The sequence below is a fragment of the Bos javanicus genome, chromosome 13, assembly GCF_032452875.1.
Source record: "Bos javanicus breed banteng chromosome 13, ARS-OSU_banteng_1.0, whole genome shotgun sequence".
NCBI lineage: Eukaryota > Metazoa > Chordata > Mammalia > Artiodactyla > Bovidae > Bos > Bos javanicus.
In genome coordinates, this window is record NC_083880.1 from 79,769,088 (window position 1) to 79,795,333 (window position 26,246).

General features: G+C 45.6%; 1 protein-coding gene across 6 annotated transcripts in view; it reads right to left on the reverse strand.

Annotated features, from left to right (window-relative positions):
* Window positions 1-26,246, reverse strand: part of ZFP64 (ZFP64 zinc finger protein) — a 75,899-nt gene that overhangs the window by 26,024 nt on the left and 23,629 nt on the right. For 4 of the 6 annotated variants that reach the window (XM_061437983.1, XM_061437984.1, XM_061437982.1 and 1 more), the window contains exon 5: window positions 23,404-23,655. In XM_061437983.1, coding sequence (XP_061293967.1) covers window positions 23,404-23,655 — 252 coding nt within the window. Of the gene's footprint in view, window positions 1-15,720; window positions 17,154-23,403; window positions 23,656-26,246 lie in introns of those variants that run through there. The other 2 variants (XM_061437980.1, XM_061437979.1) reach the window with 1 other exon arrangement.

Below are 26,246 nucleotides of genomic sequence, written 5' to 3' on the forward strand. Positions count from 1 at the left end.
CTTCCACAATCTCTAATTCTGTGCATTGTTTAGAAACAGCTCCATCAGCTAAATACGTTGCTTAGTATTGCTGCTCGTGGAATGGTATGACTTGACTTTCCTTCCCTTGCTCCTTTAAGCCTGTGAGAGTCAACACGTCACTGCAGGCAGCCGTGGCTCGTTCACTGTCGCCCCGTGAATATATTCACACTTCATCTACACCTTCATTGCCGACGGGTGGTCTCCAATTTGTAATCACGAGCAATGTCGCTATGAACATTCTTGCACAGGTTTCCTGATTCATATGTGTAAGTTTCTCTATGCCCAGAATCTGCATCTTACTAATAACAAAATCCCCTGGTGAGTCTCATGCATGGTAAGTTTGAGAAATGTAGTGTGGGAGGAATTTCCTAGGAAATGCTAAACTCTCCTTCAATGTGGCTGTACTAATTTATATCCCTAGCAGCATATATGGGATATATAGCATACACAGCTGAGCCACTGGGCTTTCCTGGTGGCTCAGCTGGTAAAGAATCCGCCTGCAATGCAGGAGACCTGGGTTTGATCTCTGGGTTGGGAAGATTCCCTGGAGAAGGGAAAGGCTACCCACTCCAGTATTCTGGCCTGGAGAATTCCATGGACTGTACAGTCCATGGGGTCGCAAAGAGTCCAGACACGACTGAGCAACTTCACTTCACTTTGTCAGAATATATAACTTTTTAAATTAAAATTAAAAAAAAAAAAAGTAGAAGCTAGTTAAATAGTCACCAGTGCTAAGTTGCTTCAGTCGTGTCTGACTCCCAACTCCTTGCGACACTATGGACCATAGGCTGCCAGGCTCCTCTGTCCGTGGGACTCTCCAGGCAAGAATCCTGGAGTGGGTTGCCATTGCCTCCTCCACGATGTAGGGATTGAACCTACATCTCTGGCATCTCCTGCATCAGCAGGTGGATTCTTTGCCTCTAGCGCCACCTGGGCAGCCCGCAGTCACTGGAACACAGTCTTAGCTGAAAATGGAAATAACCATGATACAGATCCTCAGTCCCTCCTCCCCTTTCCTTTCTCCTCCGTCACTCCAGCCCCTCCCCTGCATGGACTAGAGTTTGAAACGATGAGCATGAAGTACTGGAGGAGGATGCTGTGTACGCAACGATGTGGATCAGGACCTTTATGGTGGAAACGGCCTCCGACTCACTGGCTGGCCCCACAGGTGGACGTTCCTGAAGGTAAAGGAACGTTTTCCCAGAACAAGCGTTCTGAACGTCTAGCTGTGAGGCTGGGTGTGGCAGGCCTGGACTCCTCAGTTATCCTACCTGCTCGTGAGAAAAACGCATTTCCTGTTCCTTTCCGGTGACACTGAAATCACCCAGCCCACTGTCATCCTCAGGCTCTGTTAGTGTCCACACATTAGGTCACACCGCACTCCTCTCACTCGCCAGCAAAGTGATGCTCAAAATTCTCCAAGCCCGGCTTCAGCAGTACATGAACCGAGAACTTCCAGATGTTCAAGCTGGATTTAGAAAAGGCGGAGGAACCAGAGATCAAATTGCCAACATCCACTGGATCATCAAGAAAGCAAGAGAGTTCCAGAAAAACATCTACTTCTACTTTATTGACTATACCAAAGCCTTTGACCGTGTGGATCACAACAAACTGGAAAATTCTTCAAGAGATGGGAATACCAGACCACCTGACCTGCCTCTTGAGAAACCTGTATGCAGGCCAAGAACCAACAGTTAGAATTGGACATGGAACAACAGACTGGTTCCAAACTGGGAAAAGAGTATGTCAAGGCTGTATATTGTTACCCTGCTTATTTAACTTATATGCAGAGTACATCATGAGAAACGCTGGGCTGGAAGAAACACAAGCTGGAGTCAAGACTGCTGGGAGAAATATCAATAACCTCAGATATGCAGATGACACCACCCTTATGGCAGAAAGTGAAGAGGAACTAAAGAGCCTCTTGATGAAAGTGAAAGAGGACAGTTAAAAAGCTGGCTTAAAGCTCAACATTCAGAAAATGAAGATCATGGCATCTGGTCCCATCACTTCATGGGAAATAGATGGGGAAACAATGGAAACAGTGTCAGACTTTATTTTTCTGGGCTCCAAAATCACTGCAGATGGTGACTGAAGCCACGAAATTAAAAGATGCTTACTCCTTGGAAGAAAAGCTATGACCAACCTAGACAGCAGAGACATTAAAAAGCAGAGACATTACTTTGTCAACAAGGGTCCATCTAGTCAAAGCTATAGTTCTTCCAATAGTCCTGTATGGATGTGAGAGTTGGACTGTGAAGAAAGCTGAGCGCCAAAGAATTGATGCTTTTGAACTGTGGTGTTGGAGAAGACTCTTGAGAGTCCCTTGGACTGCAAGGAGATCCAACCAGTCCATCCTAAAGGAGATCAGTCTTGGATGTTCATTGGAAGGACGGATGTTGAAGCTGAAACTCCAATACTTTGGCCACCTGATGCGAAGAGCTGACTCATTTGAAAAGACCCTGATGCTGGGAGGGATTGGGGGCAGGAGGAGAAGGGGACAACAGAGGATGAGATGGTTGGATGGCGTCATCGACTCGATGGACATGAGTTTGAGCAAGCTCCGGGAGTTGGTGATGGGCAGGGAGGTGTGGCGGGCTACAGTCCATGGGGTCGCAGAGTCAGACATGACTGAGCGACTGAACTGAACTGAACTGATGTTATGGCGCACAGACTCCCTGGCTCTGACGTATTCTACTAGCACTTGTTCCAGAACCATTCATTTGTTTAACAAAAATTCATTTGGTTCCATCTGAGTGTGAGGTGCTGTATCGACCTCTAGGAATGCCACAGTAAGCCTTTGAGGAAGTCACAGAGTAGGCAAGAGGAAAAATAAGTAAACAGTTCCACACAGTAGGATAAAGACTCACACAGAGGCCAGGCAAAGCTTCACGTAGGAGGCAGACTCATAACCCCAGAAGTGTAGGAAGAGCAGGTCTTGGGCAGACAGAGAAATGAGGCAAAGAGGGAACAGACCGTGCAGAGATCAGCCACAGCACTTGCGAGAAACCTGTCTGGCTAGAGGCGGGTGGAATGCTGGAGCAGGAGGTAGGTAGGGAGGAGACGCGAAGGCTTTGATGGCAACAGGGTGTAGTGAAACCAGCTCCTGTTTCTTCCTCCCCTCTCTCCCTATTAAACTGGGGCATTTCCAGAGCAGGTCCGAGGCCTGGTCTGGGAAGGTGACCTAACCTCCCCTCACCTGAGAAGCGTCGGTAGTGGTGGCAGTGATGGCTGCGATGGTGCCAGTGATCACAGAGGCTCATGTGTGAGCATGTGTGAGCACATCTCACATGCATTACCTCACCCGAGTCCAGCTCTTCAGAGATGTGTGATTTTGAATGAGTCCCTTACCCTCCTCTCTTGAGAGTCCCTTGGACTGCAAGAAGATCCAACCAGTCCATCCTAAAGGAGATCTGTCCTGAGTCTTCATTGGAAGGGCTGATGCTGAAGCTGCAACTCCAATACTTTGGCCACCTCATGCAAAGAGCTGAATCATTTGAAAAGACCCTGATGCTGGGAAAGATTGAGGGCAGGAGGAGAAGGGGACGACAGAGGATGATATGGTTGGATGGCATCACTGACTCAATGGACTTCCATTTGAGTGAACTCCGGGAGTTGGTGATGGACAGGGAGGCCTGGCATGCTGCGGTTCATGGGGTTGCAAAGAGTCGGACACAACTGAGCAACTGAACTGAACTTAACCTCCTCAAGCCACAGTTTCCTCATCTGTAAAATGAGGATGATAATTCTACCTAACTCGAATAGTTCTTCTGAGTATTAAAAGGGAAATACATGTAAAGGGCTTGACAATAAAGAATCAAGTATATTAGTTATTATTATTATTATCGACAGCCATCTACCTACTACCCTTACACCATAATAACTTTAAAAACTACTTTAAAATGCAATAGATACTTTAAGTATTTTAAATAAAATACTTTAAAATACAAATTATAATCTATTGATTTTATTGAGTATCTACAAAGTGCCTGATTGCCTTGTCTTGGGTCATAAACCCATCCTTTAGCCAGGGGTTAGCAAGCTGTGGTCTATGGACCAAATCTCGCCCATTTGCATGTTTCTGTAAATCAGGTTTTATTGGAACATGGCTCCACTCATTTACATATTTATCTGTGGCTGATTCCTGAGTAATTCAAAGGGTAAAGAACCTGCCTGCAATGTGGGAGACCTGGGTTCGATTCCTGGGTCGGGAAGATCCCTGGAGGAGGGTATGGCAACCCACTCCAGTCTTCTTGCCTGGAGAATCCCATGGACAGAGGAGCCTGGCGGGCTACAGTTCACGGGGTCGCAAAGAGTCGGACACGACTGAGCAGCTTCACTTCACTTCACGTGGCTGCTCTTGTGCTAGAACTACAGAACTGAGGGGCTGCAGCAGAGATGATAAATACTTACTGTCAATTATTTCTGTGGAAACCAGCAATTGCCTTATAGGATAAACTCAGTGATTAACCTTTGCTATGGGACTGAGAGCTTCGACCAAGGTCACAGGGTACTGTGACTGGCCCGGCATGGGACACATGCCCTCCCCGCAGGAAGGCCGGCCCTCACACACTGGAACCCGTTAAGCTCTCAGAAGGAAGGAGAATTCCCCTAGTGGCGGTAGGGGCATCTTTTTGTTTAAAGGAAGCGAGGTTTGCACTATGAGACCGAAAACATCCGAGCTGGCTTTTTAGCCAAGCGCAAGTGCTGAGTCTAAGCGACGACGTGTACATTGATACGGCCCCAGATTCCGCCCAACCGGCGTCCTCAGTAAAGACCAGTGACCACAGATCCCATCAGAGCTTCTCTCTTTGGGAGTGAATCAATTAGAGTTCATTGATTACAAGCAACAGAAACTGCTGGCCAACTGCTCCAGATCAGGAATTGACTGGCAGCGTGTGAGGGAGCTGAGAGCATAGCTCGGGCGACAGGGAGACAGGGAGACGGGCCAGAACGAGGTACCGAACGGGGCACGTCCGCTCGGCATGCTGCAGGGGTTCTGCGGTGCTGAAGCTGGAAACCCCTAAGGTGGGCCCTGCTGCTCCCAGAGACTGCCGCTGCTGCCAGCACGCACTGCTGAAGCCTCTGCGGAAATGCTGCTCTTGTGAGTGAGCTCTGGGACCTCCTCTGGTGCTCACTGGCCTTCCCAGGTGCTGTGAGTGGTAAAGACCCCGCCTGCCGGTGCAGGAGACATGAGAGACGTGGGTTCGATCCCTGGCTTGGGAAGATCCCCTGGAGAAGGGAAAGGCTACCCACTCCAGCATTCTGTCCCGGAGAATGCCGTGGACTGTATAGTCCACGGGGCCGCAAAGAGCTGGACACGACTGAGCATTTTCACATGTGTTAGGTACCTAACATATATTACTCTTTTTGTTTTTCTTTTTAAATTGAAGTATGGTTGCTTTACAATATTATGTGAGTCTCAGGTATACAGTATAGTGATTCAGTAGTTTTGTAGGTTATATTCCATTATAGGTTATTATAAGATAATGGATATGGCTATACCGTTTATCCTTGCTCCCTATCTGTTTTACATGTAGTATGTGTATCTGTTAATCCCACACTCCTAATTTGTCCCCTCTCTCTTCTCCCCTTTGCCAATTTTCTGTACCTTAACATGCATTATTCTATTTAACATGCATTATTTTATTTAACTCTTCTTTACAGTACTATAAGGCAGGCATGGTTATTACCTCAATTATACAGAAGACGAAACTGAGGTTCAGAGAGGTTACGTCACTTGTCTGGGCCATTTCCATTCTCTGGGATGATACGGAGCTGGGATTCTAACCCACATTGATCTGACTCCAGAGCCTTTCTTCCTAACCACTGCCATCCAGGTTCCACTTCTCCACGGGCCTGCTGTACAACCCAGGCTTGTGAGGGCTTTCAGTGATATCCACGTGCACTTCATAGAACCAGCTCTAACAAACTGCTTCGAAGAGCCCACTTTTTTTTTTTTTTTTACCCCTAGTGGCTCAGATGGTAAAGAATCCGCCTGCAATGCAGAGACCTGGGTTCGATCCCTGGGTTGGGAAGATCTCCTGGAGGAGGAAATGGCAGCCCACTCCAGTATTCTTGCCTGGAGAATTCCATGGGCAGAGGAGCCTGGCGGCCACAGTCCATAGCATTGCAGAGTCGGACACGATGGAGGTGACTTAGCATGCACTCCTGCTGTCTACACTGGATTAGGTGGGAAGGTCTGTAAAGATGATTGCCAACTTACTAACTTGCAATAACTTTTAGTACTGAAAAAATTTTAAGTTCTCATGGATCCTTCAACATAAAAATCTTTCAAATCAACCTGAACTCTGCTGATCTTTCTGAAGACACATAGTAACTTAGAGTCAGGTAGAAGTGAATGGAACCCTCTTTAAGAAAAGGTGTAAACTCTCTTAAAAGCTGAAGCATCTCCAGCGCTTTGTCCCTCTCATGTATCTTCTGGAATGCGCTGAGTCTCAGAGCCAGCAGGGAAAATGCTACTTCGAACCAAAGACGCCCACTGGGAGACTAACAGGTCTTGGGCAGACCAAGTGGGGAGCCCTCTGGGCAGTTTTCTTTCCCTTTCTGAAAAAAGGGAACTGACAAAAATTAAAAAAAAAGGAAAAGGAAAAGGAGGTAAGATGTGAAGAAGAGACCAGCTGGATTTGCATTCACAGTTTATAAGGACAAATACTTTTTTCATCATACTTGTGTTGAAAGTGACTTTAAAGTGGTATTGTAGGGAAAACTTTGTCTTACTTATTCAGGTAAATGCTAAACGCGGGCTACGCAATTCAGTAGACAATCGTAAATTGAGGACGTTCACAAATAGTCTCCTGTGTTAGCTTTTGCTGTGTCACAACCTCAAAATCTCCATGGCTTTTGACAACAAATCTTTATGTTCTTTTTCACGGATCTGGGAGTCACTGTGGCTCTGTTGGGTTAGGTTCAGGTCAACTCCATGTGGCTGCTCATTTTTCCTTGGGTCTTTATCTACACGGGGCATGTTCTTCTCGTGACGGGTCACGAGAGAGTGACAGGAAGAGCCAAGCTGTACAGGCACAGTGAGAACCCCTCTTCCCATCAGCTTCATTGGCCAGAGCAAATCACAAAGCTTCGCCCAGAGCCAACGGGGCCAGGCAGCCACTCTACCCACCACGATACCGACGGGCGACGGTGGGTAAGGATGACTCAGTCCCAGGGAAGGGGGGCCGGGTTGGAAATAGAAATCTAATCCACTATGCCTACTAACATTGGAAATAGGAATACAGTCACACGGCGGAGAATGAACAGATAAAGATGATACATTTATAGTAATAGTACATTTATCTTTAAAACTCAAAACTCAAACTCCATCAGCTCTGTGGCGTGTGACTTGTTATTTTTCTTGGAAGACAGACCCGTGGGATATGAAACTCTGACCTTTGCCCTATGTTGTGTTGCTGTCTTCCATCTCTAGGGCAAAGCATTAGGCGTTATTTTACAGCTTCTGGGCTTGGGCTTCCCTTGGAATGGGTGCTAAGGGTGTGTTGGAAGCTACTTAGACCTGCTCTCCCGTCCTAATCAGCAGCAGTGCCGCCTCACTCTGTCCCAGACTGGATAATGGACCACACGGTCTCTATATACATGATATAAATGTGGTATTGCTTCTCTAGAAATAAACAACTCTCCCAGGAGCTAACATTCCCCGAGGAGCACCATTTGCTTATTTACTTTTTTGGCCTTTTCCTTTTGGAAGAATGCTAACAGGCTTATATTTTACTCTCTTAGATCAAACACAGATCTTATTCTGTGTGTGAGAAGCTCAGAGCAAAGATTCTACCTTTGAATTTCCCAAATTATAGCTGTGAACCAACATGCAACAAAACACATCTGTCACTCACATCTGGGGGCGGGGGCGGCAGGCACACCAGCAACGGCTTCCCAGTCCCATTTAATATTCCAGGGAGGTCCAGGGGTGGGTGGGAGTAGAGAAGAATCCCAGATTTACCAGACTGGATGAAGGTCGTGACCAGAGAAAACATGCTGATTCGAATGGGGGTAGGTGATTTGAGTGTGGGCTGTTGGTTGAAACATTACAAGGGGATTTGCTGTGTGACCTTGGGTGGGTTTCTTACCTTTTCTGAGCCTTTGATTCTTTAGTATTTCCCATGTTGTCTGGATCAGAAAAATAGTCCGCGGTGCTATTTCTAAAACACAGATTCTCAGGCCCCCTCACAGGTGCTCTGTATTGGTATTCCCAGAGCTGGGCTGTGGCTGTGGGCCTTTTTAACAAGGTTTCCAGGTGATTCTTACACCAGGCAAGTTGGGAAACATCTGTTTCTGCACAATGTGGGTAATAATTGTGCCTCCCTTGTGGGCTGTTAGGAGGCTGAGATAACTGCGTTCAGCATTTAGCACCATGTTGGACAGAGGAGCCTGGTGGGCTACAGTCCATGGGGTTGCAAAGAGTCGGACATGACTGAAGTGACTTAGCGTGCATGCGTGCATGGCACATCCTCAGTCAGTAAATGTTAGCTTCTTATCACTGAAGATCACTGTTGGTATTTACCTAATAAAAATTGTTATGTGCCTCCTCTGTGCAGGTGTACTAGGGCAAGGATTGGCAAACTATGGCCCAACACACCTGTTTTCGTGTGGTCTGTGAGTCAAGAATGGTTTTCACATTTTAAAAAAATGGTTGGAAAAAAAAAAAGAAAAATAATAGTTTGTGACACTTGAAAACTATATGAAATTCAGATGTCAATGTCCATAAATAAAGTTTTATTGGAACACAACCATACCCTCTCCTTCACTGTTGTCTCTGGTTTACAGAAGTTTGCTAAACCCTGCTCCATAGCAAGGGCCTTTAGTTCGGGTTCTTGTGTTTGGGAATATAAAAGATTTCTCAAGAGGTGTGTGGGCATGACTGAGGAAATCAGTTCTCAGACCCTCCAATTCTAAGTGTACATTTCCCTAAAACTGATCATCTAAGAACACACCCAGAAGGTGACTGATGGTGCCGAGGTCGAGAGAGTAAGTGCTCCACTGGGAAGGAAATCTCAGGTGGTTTTCAGTTCTTTGCTTTTAACAAAATTGACCCAATTAATTATGATTGATTGTTGTATGATTTTCTGGCATTTAACTCAGAAGGAATTTAAATAATTGAGAAGCATTGCTGAAACAACACACTTTCTATGTCCACATCCTTAGTTATGTGACTGAGACTTCTCAGGGTTTATTTACATCAATAAAAAAGAAAACTGATTCTGGCAGCTGATAAAAACTTTTAAATAATGGTCATCACAGATATATAAGCTGATTAAAAACTAGGCTTGTCTGTAAATTTTAAAAATTTTAATTATCAAAACATGTTAACAACATAACAACAACAAAAAGTTGTTTCTAATGATAATTTGATGTAAAGAAATGTTTAAAGCTTGGAGCCCTATGGTCAAAGGGAATAAAAAATGTGTTTCAATTTATAGAACCATAATTTTTTTGCTGAGTATTTGGATGAAATGATTCGTTTCAGATCTGGAAGTCTCAGAGACTGGTTCTTTCAATCTGATTGGCTGAGATGAGAGACTTCCCGACTTTTCCCCCCAGCAACACTGCCATTCTATCTCAGTTTTGCAGGTCACTGGATCAGATCAGTATCAAACTTTTCATCTCCATGAGAACAGATTTTAAAGACGACTTAAAAGAACCCTCTGTCCAAAGGTATTATTCCTCTGCCAGGACAAAAGAAATACCAACCTATGTGACCTTTTTGAGGAATATACTCAGGAGATTAATGGAATAAGGATAAAAATCAGAGTAAAGACATGATACAGGAAAAAGAGTATAAGGCACTATGGTGAATAATGAACGTTGTAACTTTTATTGTATCTCAGTGGATGAAGGAAATGGCACCCCACGCCAGTGTTCTTGCCTGGAGAATCCCAGGGCCGGGGGAGCCTGGTGGGCTGTCGTCTATGGGGTCACGCAGAGTCGGACACGACTGAAGCGACTTAGCAGCAGCAGCAGTGGGTGATGGTAATTTGGGAATTGTAACCTAGGGACATTTTGTAGGGTAAAATTTAACAAAAGCCTGGAAGTAAACAATCCAGAAGCTATCTCAGCAAAACCCAGGATCTGGGGAGGGGGGTGTAGAAAGAGATGTGGTCCGACAGTCTGCTCTTAGGAGGACGCAGATTCTTAATGAAAGGTTGGCGCCTGGTGAATATTTATATTTGATATAACAGTAGAGGAAGCAATTTAAGAATAATCACTAAAGTTTAGAAAGTAACTATTAGCAGAATGGAGACATATTTAAGAACTATTGAGAACAAAGTGAAAAGCTAGAAAGGGAAAAGAAGAAAATCACAAAGTTTAATAAGTGGTAAATATTAAATAAGACAGAAATGAATAATACTAGGAATATGTTACTATGATAAATGCAAACAGTTTGAATTCTCCAACCAAAGACAAAGAGATGCTATTAAAGAAAGATATTAAACCACAGAGTGGGCAAAGATGATCTGAGCAAATATAATAAAATATAAAATAAGTCTTAGAATATTGTCACAAAATGAAGTATAATTTAAGGCCAAAAGCTTTCAAATGGAAAGATCAGACATAACGGATAAATTGTAAAATTGACAAAGAACACATCACAGCCACAAAATTATACGCATCAAACAACATGTGACAAAATAGAATAAAACACAGCAATACAAGAAAAGCTTGATAAAAAAACATAATGATAGTGAAAGGTTTAAAAATACTTATTTCAAAGTTTACCAAATAGACAAAAACTAAGAGGGATTCAGAAAATCTGAATAACAAAATCAACATGCTTAATTCATAGATCTCCATCATACATTTACAAAAATTGGTCATGTGCATGGCCATAAAGAAAACTAATAAATTACCAAAAGCACATATTTTACAGGTCATATTCTCAGATCAAAACATTAATATCAAAACCCAAAATGTAGTTTCACAAATTGTACTTACTTAAAAAAATAAGAAATAAACCTCTTGGGTTTTATCCCCCTGACCCACCAAACCAACCAACCAACCCTGAAACTGGAATAACAAAGAATCAGAAATTTTTGAAAAGACACTTCATATAAAAATCTGTAGAGATATGGATGTCAAGAAAATTTCTGAAAGACTTGGAAATAGGCAAAGATTACTGGCTGGTCCTGAGACATCCCAGGCCTGGGATTCCCTAATTCTATAGGGGTCAACGCCTGTCAGTGTTTTTGAGATATTTCACAACTTTGTGAGTTACAGAAACATACGATAATGCAAAAAACATGTAAGAATGCAAACAGACTTTGTGGGTGGAATGCAGCTGGTGGTTGCCCTGTAGACATTGATCAATTTTGCATCTGTCTGTGAACTCACTTCAGTATTCCTGATTGCCTGTTTAAGTGTTCATTCATTGAATTCTCCTTGGAACCTGTTGTAACATCTTACTGATTCCTTCATTACTTAATGAATTAAATAAAATTGCTAATGCCTGTTCACTTTATATTTGTATGACAGTCATGATTTTAAAACTTTGAAAAAAATGATCTTTAAGTCATACTGGAAAATATATAGGTTTAAATGCTTTTACTATTAAAGGCTGAAAATAAGGCTGAACTTAATACAGGAAATTAGACTAATAAAATAAACTGAAAGAAAAACAGGGGAAAGAATTAATAAAGACAATACTGAAATAAAGATAAATGCTTAAGTGAATAAAATGGAGGAGGAGTAGAGAAAGAATAAATAAAAGCAAAAGCTTTACTTTTACATAAACAAGATAAACTCTTGGCAGACTACCTAAGGAGAAAACTGAAAATACCAAAAACAAACAAGCAAACAAACAGAACCCAAAAAACCCAAACCCAATAACGACAACAAAACAAAAGCAAAAGTCAGACAAAAAACCCCAAAAACCTTTCACAAAACCCCACAAACAAACAAACCAAAAAAGGTAATCAGAAAGCTGTTAGACCAAAAAAATACTGAAGATTCTAAATAATTTTAAGAGACTAAGTGGAATTACATAGTACAGATTTGAAAATTTAGAGTGAAACGAATGTTTTTTTTTTCCTTTTGCAAAGTCCATAGTACCAAAATATATCAGGTTGAGATATAAAATCCAAATAGAACATTACAGAAAAAAATTGGAAAGTTTCACAGGAATGTACAGTGAAAAAGGGTATCCATGTGACAGACATGGGGTTCATGTCCCAGGTGCCCAACAACCCAAGGAGAAAAATGAGAGAGTGTGAGTTTAAAGTTCATAGGTAAGAAAAATGCAAATAATCAGAAGCCTACGCGGAGGCATCAGGGAGAGGCAGACCAAAGCACAAACTCGGGGAATGCAGAGTCCTGATTGCCATTTTCACACGTCAGATCGACTAAACCTCAAAAGATCAGTAACACCCGAGGTTGGTGATGGCCGGGGCTCATATCCCAGTGAGACTATCATTTTGAAAAAGTCATCTGAATCTACGCAAGTGCAAACTACAGAAACTCACTGACACTCACTCTGAGAAATCTAACCTACAGAAAGAAAAGAAAGCACAAACGAACACGAGGGATTATGCAAGACATTTACTATGGCAGTTTGTGATGGGAGACAAACCCCCAAACGACCCAAATATCCACGAATGTGGAGGTGGGTGTTTACAACATGGTAATTCACACTCTACCTCTTGCTTAAAAACAGTTAGGTGTTGCTGTCCTGACACACGGTACTGTTAGTAAGTGGGACAGTAAGAGCCAGGTAGAAGGAAATGTACACAGTGTGACACTACAAAAATAAGGAACGACCTTTACTGGGCTCAGACAGTAAAGTATCTGGAGATCTGGGTTCGATTCCCCGGTGGGGAAGATCCCCTGGAGTAGGGAATGGCAACCCCCTTCAGTATTCTTGCCTGGAGAATCCCATGGGCAGAGGAGCCTGGTGGGCTACAGTCCATGGGGTCACACAGAGTCAGACACGACTGAACGCCTAACACTTTCATTTTTCACAGCAGAGAGAAATGTAGACAGTGCCATACTACAAAAATAAGGACAAACCTCTCCTGGTTAGAGAACTCACTTACCTTGGGTGGGGTAAGAACAGGCTGGAGGTCATGGTCTTGATTTTTGTTCAGCTCTATATATAGTTTGTCATGAAGAACAAGTTTTCCTGTTGTAGTTTGTTAAAAAAATCCAAATATGCACGTGTGTGTATGTGCATGTATGTGTATGTGCCTTACATGTATAAATGGAGAGCCGCAGCTCTGTGGAGATATAATGGTATGAAGACAAGTACAGTATATAAAGAGAAACCAGCGTGCTCAATTCAACCCCGGCTCTGCAACCGGAGCAGGAAACACACACGAGCACAGAAAATAGAGATGAGAAGAAAGTACAGCAAAATGGTCACAATTTTTACATCTGGGAGTAAAAATTGTGTCTTTGAATTTTTCTTAATATATATGCAAATGGTCCCCAATTTATACGATGGCTCAACTTACAATTTTTTAACTTTTTGATGGTACGAAAGCAATATGCATTCAACGGAACCGTACTTTGAATTTTGCTCTTTTCCTGGCTAGCACTCTGCAGTCTGACCATCTCTCCCAATGCTGGGCAGTGGCAGTGACTCAGCCATGGGATCCCACAGATGAACAGTGATGCACCTACAGCCATTCTGTATCCCTCCAACCCATGACTGTCCGTTTCTGCAGTCAATACATTACATGAGATATTCCATATCCTGCTACAAAACAGGTTTCTTGGGCTTTGTACTAGCCCAGCTGTCGGCTAATGTAAGTGTTCTGAGCATGTTTAAGGTAGGTGAAGCTAAGCTGTGTTTGGTAGATTAGCTGCATTAAATGAATTTTTGACATTGATATTTTCGACTTAAGTAATATTTTCAACTTAACAATGGCTTTATCAGGACATAACCCGTTTGTACGTTGGAGGAAGAGTTGTAACATGGTTCCCATATTTTCTACCTTGACTATATAACATTTATAAGCAGGAAAAATATCATTTAAAAGTTGAAACAAGGGGCACACTGGGAAAAAGAACCATGTAGAACATAGGTTCGTGAGAGTTTCCCAGTTGGAATTTAGGGGCTGAATATTTTCTCAAAGAGCTGCAAGTAATAACCCTAAAGTGAAAAAATAACCAAAATACTAAGAGTAAACTGCAAGTTGTTTTGATTTCTTATCAAACCACAGTTAATGATGCATTATTACCATTGCTGACATGAAAATAAATTCTGGCAAAGAAGATATATGAATTATCAAGACTGTGTTCAAATAGAAGGGGTCAAAAATAGAAGACAAAACCCAGCTTGAACTCTGTGTGTCTTACGGAAAGCTGGCTTTCTAACAGGCAACCCTTAAGGTTTCTGGCATCTCCATTTTGCATAGTTTCTTAGTGTGTTATTACAAACTGGTAAATGTACCTAAAATGTTCTCTCACTTTAAATACGCTTCTCTCCCAAGTGTAACCTCCCCTCCTGACCAGTCCGTGCTGATGCTCTGTGACAGCATGTTTCATTCATGTAGGGTTTACTAAGAGCCCATCCCGAGTTGGAGATAATGCTAGAAGCTGGAAATCAGAGATGAAGACCCTAATTCAGGTTTTTGAAAGTGAACGTGTTATTTGCTCAGTTGTGTCCCACTCTGCGATCCCATCCACTATGTAGCCCTCGAGGCTCCTTTGTCTGAAATTCTTCAGGCAAGAATACTGGCGTGGGTAGCCCTCCCCTTCGCCAGGGGATCTTCCCGATCCAGGGATCGAACTCGGGTCTCCTGCATTGCAGGTGGATTCTTTACCAGCTGAGCCTTTACCTTCCCTGAGACCCAGGGAAGCCTCCGGTCTTTGAAGTACGGAGACTTGAGACTACTCTCTGGCGCCACCTACTGATCACACAGAATTTCAATTCAAAATAGTAAAATTTGAATTTTCTTCTCTGTACAGCCCACACACTTCGGAAAAACATAGATGCTTTTCCAATCTCGTTTGTCTGATCCCTGGGACTGCATGTATATTAATATCTAACGCAACAGTATCCTCGAAAATTGTCCTAAAGGCTAACAGAAACTTGCATTATATTAGCATCTAAACAGAAATGTCAGGTTCGTCACTCTGAAGTTTTAAAATAAAAACGATATTTGGGTCACTTTAGGCACCACACATATTTGACTGTGAAGAAGGTAAGACGCTTACATACTACTCATGAGAGAGGACTAAGAATCTTTGCTTCTTCAAGTTCTCTTTAATTATATAACACACCCCCCAATAACCCAAATCATACGGTGACTCTAAAGATCATTAACATTTGTTATGTCTGAATCATGTATCAACTTATTAGGAAACCTTTCCTTTCCCCCCCTCATTTGCACCAAGCTGTTTTAGTCAAATATCCATGTAGCATTATGTAGAAAATGGTCCTTCATGCCAACAGATTTGTATCCATGTATTAAAACACGATTGATTACCCCAAACACTTGGGGGATTTCAGAATGGAAGCTTCCAACAGGCTGAGAAGTACCATCTACTACACAAATTTAATGAGATGGAAAAATCCTTTATTAAAGTTGGGAAATCAAGTTGGAAGCGAACAGATGTATTCACTACTCATTTCATTCCAACCCCTAAATGGGATCATGTTGGTATCACTGAAGACTCTACAGCAGTTACAATATGGTGATTCAGAGGTCTCAAAATCATCACAGCGTAAAAAAATTACAGTGAGCAGTATAAAATTGCAATTTATTATGGGGGCGAGGCGTTTTTCACAACAGCCCTTGAAAACAGTAAAGGCAAACCTCTCACAGAATTCTCTGACTTCTTTGTTGTGTCACTCCCCTTTCCCCCCTTTCTCTTGTTTTATAAGCTCTAGTCTGGGATGGAATCCGCGGGACAGAGCAGGGCTGGGTGGGCACCCCCTTGGATGATGGAGTAAGTCTGCTTGGGGAGCTCTTGCTGGGACGTGGAGAATATGGGCGGCGCCGTGGTGGCCACTGCGATGCTCTGGCCTCCGTCGCTGACCACGGTCACTTCGGCAGCCCCCTCCTGAATCAGGGCGTTCAGGCCCTCGAAGTCAGTGCACGTGATGCCCGAGCTGGTGATGAAAGTCTGGTTGCCAGAGCCTTCCTGGGGGCCGCCCGGGGTGGTGGGGATGAGGGTCTGGTGCAGAGTGGCGCCCTCCGTCTGGTCGTGGGTGGTCAGCAGGACAGCCGGCTGGGGGAGCGCCGCGGCCTCGCTGGAGCAGCCAGAGGGCGGAGGGGGCGCGATCAGGTTGACCTGGCGGAGGATCTGCAGCCGGCTGTTGCCCCGCAGCTCCTCGGGGTTCGGCGCCACCAAGGTGGGCTGCACAATGTTCACGGCGGCCGCCGCCGCCTGGACGATGGTGCTGGCCTGGGGCACTTGGTGGCCGACGATGATTTTGACCCTGCCCTCGCTGAACTGGGGCGCCGGGGTGGGCGGGAGGGGCACCTGGAGGTGCCCCACGGCCAGGGGCGCGGCGGGCGGCTTGCCGGCGTCCACCTGGAACTGCAGCACCGTCACGTCGGCGCCCTTGCCGTCGCCGTACTCACTGTGCTGCCGCTTGTGGCTGCGGAGCGAGTCCTCGCGCATGAACGAGGCGTCGCAGCGGTCGCAGTGGAAGGTCTTCTTGGCGTCCAGCTTGGCCGCCTGGCGGCCGCTCGACCTGCCCACATCTCTCCGCTCCGCCGCCTCGCTCTTGAGCGCGTCGCCGTGGAACTTCTTCACGTGCTTGGCCAGGTTGCTGGGCTGCTTGGTGTCGAAGCTGCAGTGGCTGCACTTGAAGGGCCGGTCGGGGCAGTGCACGCGGCTGTGCACGCGCAGGGCGGCCTTGCTGGGGCACGAGTAGCTGCAGTCGGGGCACTTCTCGGGGTGCTCGGCCTGGTGCAGCCGGCTGTGCTTGCGGAGCGTGGCCTTGCTGTCCCCCAGGAAGTCGCAGTGCGGACACTTGAAGCTGTTCCCGCTGTGCTTGATGCGGATGTGCGACTTGAGGTTCCCCTTCATGGTGCAGCGGACACTGCAGAACTCACACTTGAAAGGCTTCTCCCCCGAGTGCACGCGCATGTGCCTTTTCAAGTCCGAGCTGATTTTGAACTTGGCGCTACAGAGCCAGCACTGGAAGGGGGCGTCCCCTGTCAACACAAGGTGAGTTTCGATAAGAACAGGCAGGCAACACCCACAGCGGATCCCCCCGAAGCACACACCAGAAACCCGCGTAAACCGAGGCGGGCGGGTGGAGACCTTCTAACTGCAGCTCCTAGCAGCCCCTGGGAGGGAAAAAAAAAAAAAGGGGGTCCGGGACTTCTTTCCTTTCCCCAAACTTTCCCACCACCGCCATCATAATACCCGGAAGGAAAATGGAGACTGAAAATCAAGCTGCTTAATCGTCCCCCGTAAAATGAGATTTGTGAATACACTCAGTGTATCCTTTAAAACAATCAGGCTAGCTCTTCCTACGGTTATTGTGCTCGCTCTGCTATGGAACCGTTCACAGTTGAATAATTTTGCATAATCCGTTGATTCTGATTGAGTTACGTGTTGTAACAGATTCAAGGGTACATTTTCAAATCAGTCAGCTCCGTGCTCACTCATTAGAATATCCTTTTTACAGTGATTGAGACGCCCCGCTTATACTTCATGTAGATTTTTATCATTAAAGATGTGTTTATTGCGTGCAACTTATTTATCCCACATCGCCAGCTGCGTTCTTTACTCTTGGAGTTACAAAATCCAGCTGCTTGATTTTTTTTTTTTTAAGATTCATGTTCGGTGAAAGATGAACAGGAAAAGCGCAATTGCAAACATCTGAAAGGACATGGATATTCCAAATTTATTTCCTCAGTGAATGCCAAGTCCCAATTGTCTGATAACTGAAGCAAATTGGTGAGCCCACCCATTGCAATGCTGTTTGAGCAAGAGAAACAGCAGCTAAGAGTCTTCGGTGGCTTCTGGGAAGGCAGGTGCCCTGCTGAGCATTCCACAAGAATGGTCTCATCTGAAGATCCCGACATTCCCATGAGGTGGGGACCACTGTCAATGATATTCTCAGCACTATTTACGAATGAGGAGACTGAGGCCTAGAGGGGCTACATCACTGCTTCAGTCACTGGGTGGCATGCGGCAGAGCTCGGGTTCCAGCTGGTATTTTCAGGTGCTGGGTGATTATCTGTACGTACGACCAAGGCTTTCTTACCATAAACTTAAAAGACTGGGATTGTGTTCCAGCTTTTTGGTACAAGACCTATAACATCGTCGTGAGATGCTCGACAATGGCGGGGAGCAGATTAAACAAGCTTTGAGAAAATGAAGATGCTCCAAACCAAACAACGCTTTGCATGACTACAGTGCCACTAAGGCCATTCACACAGAACTCTTGAACAAGGAATGGTAAGCTATACAGACTATAGGCCAAATCCGGCCCACAGTTCACTTCTGTAAATAAAGTTTTATTGTACCACAGTCGCGTCCGTCTGATAATGTGTTGTTGATGATTGCTTTCATGCCGCAGCAGCAGGGATGAGTAACTGTGACAGACAATGTACTGCCCGCAAAGCCTACAGTATTAACTATCTGGCTCTTTATGGAAGAGTTTGCTGGGCTTCCCTGGTAGCTCGGTGGTAGACAGTCCGCCTGCCAAGGCAGGAGATGCTGGTTCGGTCCCTGGTCTGGGAGATGTCACATGCCTTGGAGCAAGTAGCCCTGTGTGCTGTGACTGCTGGGCCCTTGCGCCCTAGAGCCTGCGCTCCACGCTGGGAGACGCCACGGCAGTGGGAGCCAGCGCACCCCGACTGCGGGGTGGCCCCTACTTACTGCATCGAGGGAAGGCCCACATGCAGCAACAAAGGCCCATCACAGCCATAAATAAATGTATCAAACCATTAGAAAAGAAAAAGTTTGCTGACTTCTGCCTTAGAATGTTGCTCGTAACCCTTTTCATGCCATGGGCCCCCGTTTGGCAGTGAAATCCGTGGACCCTTTCTCAGGACGACGTTTAAATGCACAAAGGGAAGTGAAGTTGCTCAGTCGAGTCCGACTCTTTGCGACCCCATAGACTATAGCCTACCAGGCTCCTCTGTCTATGGGATTTTCCAGGCAATAGTACTGGAGTGGATTGCCATTTCCTTCTCCAGGGGATCTTCCCAACCCAGGGCTCGAACCCAGGTCTCCCGCATTGTAGACAGACGCTTTACCATCTGAGCCACCAGGGAAGTCTGAAATGCACAAGGTAGACTAAAATAAAAAGCAATAGGAAGACAAGGGAAACTAATTGTACTGAAGTTATCAAAAATTGAAAGAAAAAAATCTGTGATTTGGCAATGTGTGTGCTTTATTGGAGCATGAAGTGACAAGCCCCAGTGGCGGGTCTAGGGACTACAATAATTTCTAAATAGAGAAGAAAGTAAACTATATTTTGATCTATCAAAAATACTTGCAATAAAAAGATCTGTGACTTCTTTCGACAAGGTCACACATACTGTAATCAGATTGGATGCCCATGTTCAGAACTGAAGGACACATCACATCCAGTAAGATCAGTGAGAATGAAGATGTAATTTTCTCCCTCATCCAAGTTCACGGACCTCCTAAATTCTACTCATGGACCTCGGGGTGGAGGTGTCTGTGAATTCAGAGGAAGAGCTGTTGCTCCAGAATGTTCTACTAGGCATTCCAATTACATCATTGCCCCAACTAGTGACCATCTGTTTGCCATTTTTTTTTTTTTTCAAAGCAACCAGCAAAGGTCAAACCTGGAAAAACCAGGTAACCAAATCTCATAGCTGAGTTGCAGAGCTTGACAGCACTTTCTGACATGAAAGCAGAGGCTTTAAATCTCTTCATCATCTTTTTCCTTTTTAAAAAAATTTTTATATTTTCTTCTTTTTCCTTTTAAAGTGAAAGTGAAAGTCGCTCAGTCATGTCCGACTCTTTGCAACCCTGTGGACCGAAGCCTGCCAGGCTCCTCTGTTCATGGAATTCTCCAGGCAAGAATACTGGAGTGGGTAGCCATGCCCTCCTCCGGGGGATCTTCCTGACCCAGGGATAGAATCCAGTCTCCTGCATTGCAGGCGGATTCTTCACGAGCTGAGCTACCAGGGAAGTCCTTTTCCTTTTAACCGTAAATTAATTTCTTAAATGAGGCAGAAATGTTAGTACCAGTCCCACAGGACCAGAAATTCTCAAAGCTAATGACTACGATCGTTCCTGCCCACTACCTGGTCCCCACAGTATCTGGTACCTGGTGAGACTCAATGAATGGTGCTCAATGGACAAGCAACTGATGTATTTAAGCTGACAGAGCTTTCTTGAGTTCAGGTTGCTGCTAAGACAAGGTAGTTGATCCAAGAGATGAAAAGGTAAAAACAAACTCCTATTAATCTTACAACTTATAAAAATTTACAAGTGCCACAGATTTATAAAAGGGAAATGAATGTTTCATGGAGACACTGCGTAAGTGGCATACAGTTAAATTTTTAGAAAATATACCTTTTCTAGATGCACTTAAATATGCTACTATAAATGGCAAGCTTTCCCTAAGTTGACTCTGACCCACTTTTGTAAATGCATCCTTCAGTGCCCCTAACTCAGGTGGGAGAGACTTCTGAAGAAAATCAAATGGCCACCAGTCATGCCAACGTCTTAACTTGCTATAGTATCTTAATGTCCCCAGAGGTCCCCACCTCCTAGCCGTCTCTGCAGCCACGGCCTCTTCCAGGTATGTGGTTATGCAGGCTCTCCCGGCAGGGGCAGGGTGACCTTCCATGACCCCCAGAGGATAGCCTCAATCATGTCACTGGGTTTGGCGGATGGTGTGCCAACTAGACTTGATGCGAGTAGGCCTTGAACCAGGGCCCGTGAATTAGGCTTTGCCCACGTGCACCTCTGTCACCCACTGCCTGAGAGGGTCAATCCTGTCCTTGCCCGCTGGTCCCAGAAGGAGGGTGACAGAGGCGGAGCAGAGCTGCACTGCTGCAGCCAAGGCCACTGGACGCCCAGCCCACAGCCGGCAGATTCTCAGATCTGTAAGTGAGCCCAACGAAGACCAGCAGGGTTGACCCAGTGACACTCAGCTGATCCCCGAACGTGCACAGGGAAGGCACGCTGCTGCACCCACCGAGGTTTTCTGGGGCCTTTTGTTACACAGCGTCACTGTGACATTAGATAGCTGATACATGTATCAGCGTCCAGAAGCACAGCGCTGCCTTAACAGGAAACTGAAATACGTAGCGCTGACTGTGGGCCTGGGCGGCGGGCAGAAGCAGGGAACAGTGGCAATGGCCAGCACCGAACGGCGAACGTTTGGTAAAACTGCCGCCTGTTGTGACTCAGAAGATAGAAAGTGTACCCACTGAAGTTTGGACTTGAGCAGAGAGATCAGTTCTAAGCAGAACAGTGAAAGTATCTTACAAGCTGTGTCTGATGAGGTCCCACAGGAAAGAGACAAACTCGAACAAGGACAGGCCATTTCAAGATGGAATTTAGAGACAATCTAGAAAGCCAAAGATGTGCTGGTCTGGATGAAGCTTCTCGTCTCCAACCAGCAAAAGATTTTCAAAGTAAGACAAAAGCCTGGGGACAAAGATCATATCCAGGGAGCTGATCTCCGAGGGAAGGACAAATGAGGAAAGGGGGTGAGAGCGTAAGGTTCCTGGTTAAAATCTCCAGACGAATAAAGCTGCTGCCGGCTGAGTCCTCTCAACTGGACAAGGATTCCCAAAAGTCTCACTGGTTTCAACCTCCAGAAGGCTACATGCCCAAAGGGTCTAGAATTAGGTTTAGAAGAAAGGCAAGTCTCCAAGAGGAGTATGGGTGTGGCTTCTGGCACACAGATACACAGGAGATGCACAGCGTTGTTAAGGCAGCTCTACTAGTAACGACGTCACCAGTCTAGAGGCACACAGATACACAGGAGATGCACAGCATTGTTAAGGCAGCTCTACTAGCAACGACGTCACCAGTCTAGAGTAAAATAAAATCCAGAAAGATCCCAAGTTTCTCTAGGATGGAAGCAGATGGAGAAAGTTTCTCAAAAGTACGTTTCCACTCCTTTTCAGAAGTGGAGAAGGAAGGCCAGCACAGGACGCTGCAGGGGACAGAGCCCAAAGCCAGGCAGCTGGGCCAATGCTTACTCAAGAAACACTCCCTGTCCTCAGAGTGGGGGGACCTGGAAGCACCTTTCCCGAGAGAGTTCAGAAGTCTGTGGACCAGTGACTACCAAGTGCCTCCCGTTCCTCCCCTTGGAATGGCAGGATTATTCTCAGTATTCTGACTGTGTTTCACTGCGATGTTTGGGAGTGTGGGGACAGACAACTTGTCTTTCTATTTCAAATTCAAAAGGCTCTAGGTCAAGAGAGGCCATATCTGTACCTGATGGAGATTATAGGATCCTGGTCTGTAAAGCTGATTCTATGATTAGATGTGACTTGTGGGGGTCTGGGGAGAGCAAGAATGCACCTGCATGTCAGAGAGAAGCAGATGATGGTGAAGTGAACTCTGGTTGGTGTGAAAATGGCCTTCGCCATGTAACCTTTGATGACCCTCCACTGTGGGTGAGCTCAGCCCACCCCTTGATACCAGGTCCAATCAGGTAACTGACTTTAGCCAACGGGATGCAAGCAGAGGCTTGCAACGAGCTTACATGTAGGGGCATGCTTGTTTTGTCTGCCATCGTCCTGAGAAGGACAAGCTTGGAGTAGCCCACTGGTCCCAGAAGGAGGCCATAACATATGTGGACAGAGCCAGACGGCCCTAGCCAAAGCAGGGGGACAGCCGGCAGATGCCCAGCCAAGGTCCGTGGACACCTGGCCTTTCCCACATACGTGATTAAGCCCGGCCAAGATCAATGGAATGTCTAGCCAACCACCTGCTGACCTGAAGTATGTGAGCAATGAGTGCTTTTACTAACATAAAATGCCACTGAGATTTGGTGGTGGTTACACAGCGTCAGTGAATCAAAAGCTAACAGACACACACTTGCTAAAAGGAAAACGTACGTAATTTGTTAAGTTACCTACTCTGCTGAGTTTTTCCATCAAGCCGTCCCATGATGAAGTGATGAGCATTCTTTAAAAAATCATTGAAATGTCTAACCACATGTGCAGACATTTACTAAACAGGCATTTTATATCTCTATTTCATTTAGAGCACCTTCTTGATTAAATACTAGTGGCTGAGTTACTAAAGAAATGCATAAAGCTGGAACTTGGCTGTTCTCCCCTGTTGTACAGAGAAAGATGCTGCCGAGCAGATGACGAGCAAGACGGCACAGCGGGGGGTGAGCTGGCGCCAGTTCCCTGCCCGAGGTCGTGACTCGGCACCAGACGGCGCCGGTCCTGAGCGCCAGGCCGGCGGGCGCGCAGGGCGAGGGCCGCACGGGGGACTTACCCGTGTGGGAGCGCAGGTGCACGGTGAGCTGGCTGGAGTTGCGGCTGGCGTAGGGGCAGAGCTGGCACTTGAAGGGCCGCTCGTCCGAGTGGATGCGCAGGTGCTTGTTGAGGCTGCTGCTGTCGGCGGCCGCGTAGTCGCAGCTCTTGCACTTGTAGGGCTTCACGCCCGTGTGGCAGCGCGTGTGGGTCTTCAGCTTGTCCTTCCGGCTGAAGCACTTGCCGCAGACTTCACACTTGTGGGGCTTGTCGCCTTCAGACAAGCGCGTGCGGCAGCAGGGAGCAAATGAGAAAGGAAAAAGGCTTACTTCCCGCGGCCTTAAGAAAAGAGTAAGGCAGAGTCACCCAAGAATGTTTTGAAACTCCCCCCCAAACTAGACGGATGGGTTTTAGTTGCCAATAGACAGCTGGTGGGGAGCTGCTGTACAGCGCAGGGAGCTCAGCTTGGTGCTGCGTGATGACCTAGAGGGTGGGTGGCGGGGAGGGAAGGAGGTTCAAGGGGGAGGGGATATGTATATTATATATATATGCTTAAATATATATACACACATAGCTGATTCACTTTGTGGTACAGCAGAAACTAAAAGAAGATGGTAAAGCAAATATACTCCAATTTAAAAGTAAAACTAGATGGGGCTCCCCTAGTGGTTCAGCCGCGGTGACTGCACTCCCGACGCAAGGGGCCAGGGCTCAATCGTTGGTGAAGGAACTAGATCCCACAGGCCGCAGCCAAGACCCAGTGCAGTCAAACAAAGAAACAATAATAATGAAGAAAGCTGGATGGATAGCTGGCAAAGAGCTGGCATCTTGGGAGACGGGGAACTGCTTCTATTTTGTTTATTAGGATTTTCTAATTTTTCTGACAGTGAATATGAATTCCTTATCAATTAAAAATAGCTCAAATTTTAAAGTGCAGCTAAGTAAAAATGAGAAACATTGTCTTTTATACCCACTTGTTCTTTTTTCTTTTTCATAACAGACACAGCCTAAAACTAAGTCTCTGAGCTCATGGCTGACCAGCCTAAGAATACATTTCTCAGCCTCACTTGCAGCCAGGGGTGATTCTGCGATAAAGTCATCATCAATCAAACGGCAGAGAAGGTAAACATGTTCCTTTCGTAAAAGGAAATTGCTTGACTTTTACTTTTTCTCTTTCCACCTGTCTTGCCAGCGGTTACCAAGACGGGGAAGTGAACAAACACGTGAGGCCATGACGGCTGCAGAGGGTGGATATGTGCCCAACGCACCGACACTAGAGGGAACTTCAGCCCTCAGACGACCTCCCAGAACTCGCTGCCTAGCTGCCTAGACCGCCCGCTGACCTCTGGACAGTTATGCGAGACGGACACAGACCCCTACCGTGTGTGAGCTGGCATCTGAGCGTCTCTGTTACAGCAGCTTAATCTGTATTCACTAACACACCTGTCATCTTGCCACCCTTGAAAGTGAAGTGAAAGTGAAAGTCGCTCAGTTGTGTTCCATTCTGCGACCTCATGGACTATACTATACAGTCCATGGAATTCTCCAGGCCAGAGTACTGGAGTGGGTAGCCTTTCCCTTCTCCAGGGGATCTTCCTAACCCAGGGATTGAATCCAGGTCTCCCGCATTGCAGGTGGATTCTTTACCAGCTGAGCCACAAGGGAAGCCCAGGAATACTGGAGTGGTTAGCCTATGCCTTCTCCAGAGGATCTTTCTGACCCAGGAATTGAACGGGGGTCTTTTGCATTGCAGGCGGATTCTTTATCAACTGAGCTATCAGGGAAGCCCTGCCACCCTTGAACACCTGCCAATTTTTTGATGTATATTTTTCTGATGACTTTTGTATGTGTGTGTGTACATTTTGGGGTACAAAAGCCTTCGTGGCCAATATCAATTTAAATACTTATTTTTGAATGGTACTGTGTCTCTCAAAGATTTTACTTAACCCTCTCAACTTGGATTAGAATCCAGGATGGCCTTGCCTTCTTAGCCAAATGCAACACTGTCTCCCTATTATTGACTACTTTCTTATACTTGAAATAATTTCAATCATGTTCATATCATTAAATTTCTAGAACGTAATTGTTAAGGGTGAAGTACTTCACTGTATGGATGTACTGTAAATTAATGAACCAATTTCCTACTTGGCCATTGAAAGAATGAAGTGGATACATACACATATGGATGTGGAAAGACCTCCGGCGTTGAGGGAGAAACAGCAAGCTGCAGTGATAGCGTCTACGATATCAACTTCATAAGAAATGGAAAAAGTACATTTTGTGTCTGCTAAAGCCCAGTATGGGCTTCCCTGGTGGCTCAGATGGTAAAGAATCTGCCTGCGATGTGGGAGACCTGGGTTCGATCCCTGGGTCAGGAAGATCCCCTGGAGGAGGGCATGGCAGCCCACTCCAGTGTTCTTGCCTGGAGAATCCCATGGACAGAGGAGCCTGGTGGGCTGCAGTCCATGGGGATGCAAAGAGTCAAACACGACTGAGCGACTAAGCACAGCAAGCCCAGGATAGGCATGCCAAAATTCAAGAATGAGACACGCTGGACTATAAAGACTGATGACTTTTGGGCATGTATCAGATATGAAGCAGGCAGTGAGTCAGGATTTTCACTTTTTACATACCAAACACATATTTTGACCAAATCCTAAATAGCTAAGTGCTAAAGTCAATTGTCAGTCAAAGGTCATCACTATCTTCATAGAATAAACATCTGGGATTTAAGAATACATCTACAGAAGTGTATTAAAGATTATAATTTGATTATTAAAAATGTTCATGGTCAGAAAATCCAACCATCACTTCTCGTTATTGTCAGCTGCTACAGCTGTGGGTGCCATGCTGCGTACTCCGATG